Source organism: Sinocyclocheilus anshuiensis, unplaced genomic scaffold (assembly GCF_001515605.1).
Source record: "Sinocyclocheilus anshuiensis isolate Anshui unplaced genomic scaffold, SAMN03320099.WGS_v1.1 scaffold681, whole genome shotgun sequence".
NCBI classification, from domain to species: domain Eukaryota; kingdom Metazoa; phylum Chordata; class Actinopteri; order Cypriniformes; family Cyprinidae; genus Sinocyclocheilus; species Sinocyclocheilus anshuiensis.
In genome coordinates, this window is record NW_015537978.1 from 859,302 (window position 1) to 867,477 (window position 8,176).

At 36.2% G+C, this 8,176-nt stretch overlaps 2 protein-coding genes across 4 annotated transcripts in view; one reads left to right on the forward strand and one right to left on the reverse strand.

Moving 5' to 3' along the window:
* The window catches only part of LOC107672781 (GRB2-associated-binding protein 3-like), a 25,186-nt gene extending 20,427 nt beyond the window's left edge, over nucleotides 1-4,759 (reverse strand). For all 3 annotated transcript variants that reach the window (XM_016466136.1, XM_016466147.1, XM_016466155.1), the window contains exon 1: nucleotides 4,420-4,759. In XM_016466136.1, the coding sequence (XP_016321622.1) occupies nucleotides 4,420-4,530 (111 nt within the window). In that variant the 5' untranslated portion in view covers nucleotides 4,531-4,759. The remainder of the gene's footprint in view (nucleotides 1-4,419) is intronic.
* A 1,328-nt stretch (nucleotides 4,760-6,087) lies between these two features.
* The window catches only part of LOC107672796 (SWI/SNF-related matrix-associated actin-dependent regulator of chromatin subfamily A member 5-like), a 29,881-nt gene continuing 27,792 nt past the window's right edge, over nucleotides 6,088-8,176 (forward strand). Inside the window, exon 1 of the mRNA XM_016466168.1 lies at nucleotides 6,088-6,255. Within this exon, the coding sequence (XP_016321654.1) occupies nucleotides 6,199-6,255 (57 nt within the window). The 5' untranslated portion in view covers nucleotides 6,088-6,198. The remainder of the gene's footprint in view (nucleotides 6,256-8,176) is intronic.

Sequence of the window (8,176 nt, forward strand, 5' to 3'; positions counted from 1 at the left end):
CATAATTATGTCCCCACTGGATGCAACGAATGCCTCGTTTATAATGGGTTTTCATGTTTTTGAATCGTCGCTCCGGCCTGACAGGGCATCATCACAATATGGCAAGGGGCGTAACATTTCCGTCTCACGCTTGAGGTATTCGTCCAAACACAACGCACTGGATAGCTGGCCAATCACAGCACACCTCGCTTTTTCAGACCGATGAGCTTTGTAAAAATCGACGCGTTTCAGAAAGGCGGGGCATAGAGGAGAAACAATAATAATTTCTATATTTCAGCATCTGTAATAATAAATAATTTACAGTATGTGGAAAATAATGTTTTTTTTTTTACCTTAAACCGCATAAACACATTTCATTACACCAAATACACAAAATACTGTTCTTTTTAGCAGCATCATATGACCCCTTTAATGATTTTTCACAGGTGTTTCACCTGAATTTCAAATGACTTGTTATTTCTGTTTTACATATACATATTTTATTTTAGGGTTAAAGAAAATGCTTTGTGTTTTTATACAGATCTTTTTCTTACGGTGTACCTCAAAATTATGTAGTATTATACAGTAGAACATTACTATCAAGGCTAAAATATTATTTCTTAATTATAGAAAGGTTTTTAAGATTATTTTTTTCTCAAAGTGTATGAGGTGGTAGCAGTATCCTGCAGTGTGACTTAATATACTTAAGCTAAAACAATTATATAATTATATAATTAACGTGCATGCAGTTTTATGACATCATATTAACTGAAAGACTACATGCAATATTATTAAAATAAAAATAATGTTAAAATAATGTAAGATTTAAGGATGATGAAAACTAGAGAAACACTTCAACGAAATAGTGACCTGTCACAGCTCCTTAAATAATACTTTTTAACCTAAAATGTTGGAAAACATTCAAAGAAAGAAAGAACGAAAAAAAGAAAAAGATCACACTGGTAGCACACAACACATACTACACTCCTTCCCATTTTGCTATCAGATGAAGCCACAAAACCAGAGAAAGAGAGAGAGTTAGAGAGAAAGGGCGAGTGAGCAAGAGAAAGCATTTGCTTGCTCTGCATGCAGTGCCTTAAAGTTTAAACTATTTACTATGACACACACATGAGCACAAACACAGACTACAGGCACACTTGTTTACACTCACTATTTGTCAGTCACCGGGTTACACCTCCTAACTAATAGCAGTCAAGCCACTTTTGCCTGTGTGGTCTCTGATAGCACAGCTCATTTCTGAATGCAGGGTCACTCTCAACTGCCTGGCACCCTACACTTCCCATGTTTTGCAACACACCCAAATTTCACAAAAACAGAGCGAAAGAGAGAGAGAGAGGGGTGAGAGAGAGAGCATGTTTGTGGTGTCAGACTGACACTTTGAACACACATCTTAAGATCTTATGACTGGTGGTCCTCCCTTCCTCTTCTCTACCAAATAACTGAGACCTCCACTTCTACAGTGGAGGACTAAATCAACAGTGTCTCTGAATGTCTAATAAGGTTTTAAGTAGAGTTGCACAGTATTCTTTTGTATATAATTCGTCTTTTGAATAATATTGCGCACCTGCTTTTGGAAAGGCTGTTTTACGATTGCGAATTACAGTGGGTACGGAAAGTATTCAGACCCCCTTAAATTTTTCACTCTTTGTTATATTTAACAAGCAAAATATGAACTCAGTAATGCATTAAGCCAAACTAGTGACAAAGGAAGCTTCAATTTCCAGCGATATCGTCGACTTGATTGCACAGATACTATTTAAACTGAACTACGCTGGACAATGACACCACTGTTTGTTAAAAGTGCTATATAAATAAAGGTGACTTGACTTGAAAAGATTAGTAAATGGGTAGCTGGCATGACATGTCAGCAGTGCACTTAAAGGGGTCATATGATGCTGCTAAAAAGAACAGTATTTTGTGTATTTGGTGTAATGAAATGTGTTTATCGAAGCGGATATCGTCCTCTTTTGGAAGGCCAAACAAAGTAGTTTCGCTTTCGCAATGAAGCACACAGCGTCTTCAGAACATGGCTACAGCGTCAACAATACTACAGCAAGAATAAAAGTTACGCCTTCTTTCTTTGCGTGAACATTTGGGCGGCGTTATGCAAATCTTCCCAGATCGTGACGTAGGTATGTGGGGGCGTGTTAGAACGAGCCGTTTTAGGTAGGCGTGGTTAACTCTTAACTTTTATAAAGAATATCTCTTTGGTTTTGAGACTTTAGTGTTTACAACTTTACAGATCTTCTTTATGCACCAAGAGCTTGTAACACTCCAAAGAGAAAGGAAAAATTGAAATCTCATCATATGACCCCTTTAAGTTTGACATGTTATATTTCACCTAAAACTTCGGTTTTGGGAGTGATTCTTATACATATAGTTCTTATTTCCTCCAATTAATTAAGAGACTACATGCAATAGTTGTGCTGTTAAAACTTCATATGTCATACCAAAGGACTAAGTAAATTACAAAAGAAGCAAAAAGGTGATTAAAAAGGATGAACAACTAAAAGAAACGGTGACCAAACCCAGCACCTAAAATATATCTCCTTAATTCATTTACATATGAACCTAAACAAGGTGTTATTGTAGTTAACTAAAACTAAAAAAAAAACTAAAACTAAAACAATAAAAAAGCATTTAATTACTTGAAATAAAATAAACAAACTGAAATGATCAAAAAATTAAAAAAACAATACAAATAATTTAGAGATAAAGAAAAACAAAAACTTAAAAAAGATAAAACACAACAAACTTGAACTAAAATTAAAACTAATGAAAAAATCAACAAAAACTATAATATTATTTTAGTGATATTAACATAACAATGCTGTACTTGCATGATGATGTGATACGACTAATGATTGAATACTTCATCTTAATTTTAGAATTTAATTTCCATTCACACCAAGGACGATAACTATAAAGTTGTCATTCTAATTCTATGAGAACAGGGAAGTCCACATCACAGTTAAGGCTTGTTCACACCAAGAGCAATAACTATAATGGTAACTATGTTAATGTCCACACCAACAAACAATTAATAGGGTTTATTAAAAGTGCATTCTGCAGTTACTGTATATCATGCTTTACATGCTTAAGCTATTTAAAGTCAGGACTCAAAGTTTTTATCCTTCATCAGGTGAAAAAAAATGCTCAGAAAGAGATTCCAACGATATTGTTTCCTTATAGCTGTGGATAGGACATCCCTATTCTCACAGACCTAGAGAGATTATTCAAACCTTACAGTTATAGCCAGATTATAGTTGTCATCCTTAGTGTGTCTAGAGGACTTCACTTTTTTGTTTTGTTTTTGGGCTGAACGATTAAAAAAATCTAAATTCACCCAACATGAATGAGCTTAAGGATTTAAAGACGACATAAACAGATAATAAACAGAATCTGGACAGTTGGTGTGGGTGCTAATATGGTTATAGTTATTCTTGTTGTTAACAGGACTGTATATTGTTAATAGGGATTACCATGGCATACCACTCATCCCCGTTTACAACAGATTATACAACACCATTTAACACATTAAAAAGAGAACACAGTTAGGCTGTTTCAGTTTTAAACTGTCCCAGCTTTACTTTAATAGTTCCTGTTTTAAACTGTTTCCTGTTTACATGTATAGCAAACATCACAACAATACAAGTAGCATTTGCTCGGCCACAAGTAAAATGTGCACTGTAGCTTCTGGTCTGACAGATGAAAGCTGAGCACAGTGAAACGCTTGCACAATTAAGCACAGTAAACATAAACAGATTGCATGCTAAAAAAAATGAGGAAAGAACATCAAACACAGGAACGGCAAAGGACAACAAAATATGCGCTCTGCATTTCTGCAATAGACAAATAACAAACAGACTGCAGTTACATGACAAAGCACAATACTCTGTCAGAATAAACTGCAATATACAATTTTGTACAAGAAATCTAGAATTTGAGATGCATTCCATGACAGAGTCATACAGTACAGCACAGGTAAACTGCTTTGTCACAAAGCACAGCACTGAATTTGACACAGGCAAGAGGCAATGCAAAGCAGCACAGCCACGTGCGAGAAGGCACACAAATGCTGCACAAACACAGCTGAGAATTAGCATGTGTAAAGCATCGCATAACAATGATCTAAAGTCCACAGGCAACAGAAATTAGAATGCAGCCAAGCAGAGCCTTCGGCACGGCAACAGTTGAATGGTAGAAAACCCTGACAGTGATAGAAAGCAGCAGAGAAAGCACAAGTGTAAGCCATAGTTAAGACACTTAGTATGTATTAAAATGCAACCGTGCAGCACAGAGAAACACAGCTGTGTTCTAAAAACACAGAGAACATGAACTGACAGTGGATCATTATACTGCAGTACCCGCTTCTAATGCTGAACACATCACACACAGACACACAGGACTTTTACTCACAAATCTCTTTAGCTTCTTCTCAGGAGGGGATTTTATGAGCCATCCTGTGCACACCACATCGCCTGCGCTCATAGCTGCTGCGTCTGGCTGTGTGCGTGTGTGTGTGTGCATTGCTGATTGCAGACTGAGGGGAAGGCAGAGAGAATCCTGTGTTCAACCCCCCAAACACATAGAGGAGGAACTCAGCATCGACCAAGGACCGAGTGAGAGAGAAAGAGAGAGAGAGAGAGAGAGGAGGAACAAACAGCGGGTGGGAGGAGAGAGCGTGTGTGTTTTTGTATTTGTATGTGATCTTTGAGAGGACATGTATGTACAAGCGAACCGTCTGCATGTGTGTGTGTGTGTGTTCTGGGTGGAGGAAGAAAAAGATGTTCCTCCCTCCAGTAGCACATGACCTTGTGTGTATGTGTATGTGAGAAAACCCAAGGTCAGTTTGGAAAATGCTGTGAGGGGAATTTGAACTGGTTTACTAGGCCATCTGTTGTTGGAGCCTTAGAGAAAGAAAGAGGGAAGGAGGGAGATGGAAAATTAAAAATGGTGAATTATTTCAAACTTTTTAACATTGATTTGTTATGCATGCCACCATTATCAGCCCTACAAATATTTTTCAGGTAAACCGCCATTATTTTTTCCTATCTGCACATTATGGGAAGAAGCAGGTTGTGCTGCATGAGGAAATGCTGTGGTGTCTCTCTGCCATCTAGTGACCAATATCTATATCAAAATACTTTTTTGGCACAAAATATTTTATTAATATTACCACCTTTTATGCTCCTGTATATGCAATCAACAGAACTTCCAAAAACACAAACATAAAATAATATTTGAAAAATTAATAAAATTGTAATTACTATATACAGCAGTGGTTCTTAACCAGAAGGCCGGGGCCCACTAGGGGGTCTCGGTACACTTCTAAGGGCGCCTCAAAATATCATAAAATGGTAGACAACAAGCATTAAAAATAAGCCAATATACAAACAAACACATAAATAATAAATATTTCATCAAAGGTTTCATAATGTCTTGAAAAAATATGGATATATAAAAATGCACATTTTATGAATATATATATTTTTTTGAAAATTGTGATTTAAAAACAAACAAACTTCTCCTTACTCCTTATCCATTAAATCACAAACGACTGGAAAAGTCATGAGATGTTTGTTGTGGTCAGTGGGGATCCACTTAAAATATTAAATCAAATGTAAAAAAATATATAGCATATAAAAATGGTTAAATATACTTTTATTTCATTTATCATATGGTATCTTTCGTTTTGTTTTCGATGAACTGTATTAAAACCGGTTAGGGTCATTTGACCCGAAACATCATAATAATCATGCATAATAATAGTTTAAGGATCCCACAACAACTGAAAACAAAAACATACAATGTGTTATTGCCGTTTTTTAATTAATAGATTATATAAATACTAATCTGGTCACTTTACAATAGCAGGGCATTTAGTTTAAGCTGAGACATTGTTGCAAAAAAAAAAAAACAATATGATACATTTGATCTTTCTGCTTTGTGTCTCAGTGGTTGCTGTTTGACAGTTGCCCATTTTTGAGCATTTGATAATATCGCGAGATCTAGAGTACAGCTCTGATGGCGGCTATGATTACTCTGTTCTCGCGAGATTTAATATGAAGCTCTGAAAGGGGCGTGTGCGCGTGCCGTGACTGTACGGTCCTGTCATGACGCATACACCAAAATTATGCTTTATAACTTACTGTCTGGTCACCAGTAACTCACGAAAAGCTTCGTACATTAACCAACATGTCGGACGAAGAGCTACCGTCTACTTCTCGGGAGGCGCACGCGGAGGCGGAAGAGGTAAAGAGAAAGAGAAGTACAGAATGTGTGTAGCAAACGGACATGAAAAGCAGGATCCAGAAGTTTCCAGTTCATCTGCGTTTGGGGGGAACGGAACATGGCGGGAAGGCGGAGTTCAGTTCACATCTGCAGAGTTTTAGATGTTTGTTACTCAGTGTTTCAGAACATGTTTTTGTGGCTTTGACAGATTTGCATGCAGAGTTGCGCCGCTCTTCGTGCAGCCACAGACGGAACGCATGCAGATCTGTCCGTTAGACATCAACAGCTATATGCAGGCATGCGTAAATAAACACTCACATACTCACTGTTACTGTCAGTTGACTCCGATGTCATTCTGGCTTTATTTGAGCTTATATAAGCCTGGGTCAGTGAGAGTGTTGATCCTATGTCACTATCAGCAGTTCATCTGGGCTCCAACTTTTAGTTATCAAAAAGAGTCGTTTTAATAACATGAGTTTGGTCACACTTTACATTGTTGTTCATATTGCTGCGTGTAATCAATGTAAATGTTGTATTGTTATTTACTGGCGTACTGTAGTGATTATGATGTAAGATTTGTAACACATCCCCTAAAAAGTTACAATGGTAACCATAGATTCTGCTGAAATACTATGACTAGTACAGTTATTGTTACTAGAATACAATTCTGGTAATGTATGTGCCACCACAGGCATATAACAATATTAATAAAAAAGAAATGACTGGATCTCATAATGATTTATTTTGAATGTACAGTAGAAACAATAATTATAGCAACTATGGTAATCATGACAACCTGTTGTAACGAATGGTTGATGTTACTTGTTACTTTACGCTTAAGTTACAGGTGAAGTAAGGCTGCAGCTTTGAATAACTGGATTAAAAAAAGCCAATTTATTAAAAAAAACAAACATGTTGTTCCACATCCTGTCATCAGTGTTATGCTCTAGATAAAATGCAAACTGCAGGTTGTAAAAAAGAAATGTTGTAAATGTTAAATTATAATTAAAATTATAATAAAGTGAAAAACAAATGTATTTCTCTGGACATATTAACATTAATAAGTGTCATTTCTTCAGCGGTGGCCTGTGAGAGAATTTTCAGAGAGGCTGACAAACATAAATAAATATAAATCGAACTAATAAATATTTCGGCAGGTTTGATTAGGGCTGCACAAACAAAATGACAAAAATGATATTCGCCGATTATTCCCTACGAATTTACATTAAATTATGTTTTGGAAAGCATTGTGCCATTGTTTGAAGCAACTGCATGCCATATTGTTGTAAACAAGCTGAAAACACTCTTCCTGAAATACTTTTATTGTTTTGCTATTATAATGTTATACTAAAACTAAAATTAAAACAATGGAAATAACTCTTAAGCTAACCTGTAGAAAGAAAAAAAAATACAACTCTTAAGCATGCATGATAATGTAAGTGGACTTTTGTTTTGTAATTGTGCCTTTGAATGATTGCGTGGCTGTGATATACTTAATTGTAATCACAATTAGACATTTGATTAATTGTGCAGCCCTAGGTTTGATGTTTATATATTTCCTGTTAATTATGTTTCCGTACATGCAGTAAATTATATTTATCTAATAATCTTGATAATTAATGATGCATTATAATTTCTCTGATCACCAACACAATAGCAGGACAAATCTTGCAGTACCATATGTGACCCTGGAGCACAAAACCAGTCTTAAGTCACTGAGGTATTGGACAACTTCATATGATGCGATTTCAAATTTTCCTTTCTTTTTGGAGTGTTACTGTCACGATGCACACAATGCACACACGAGGAGACGCTGGAGAATACTTTTACCAAGACTTTATTTTCAGGAACCAAGGGAGACGAACTCAGGAAGACGTTTAACAGCGGACAGAGAACTTGGGACTGGGAACACTATTTATACACACACAGGAGGAGGGGATGA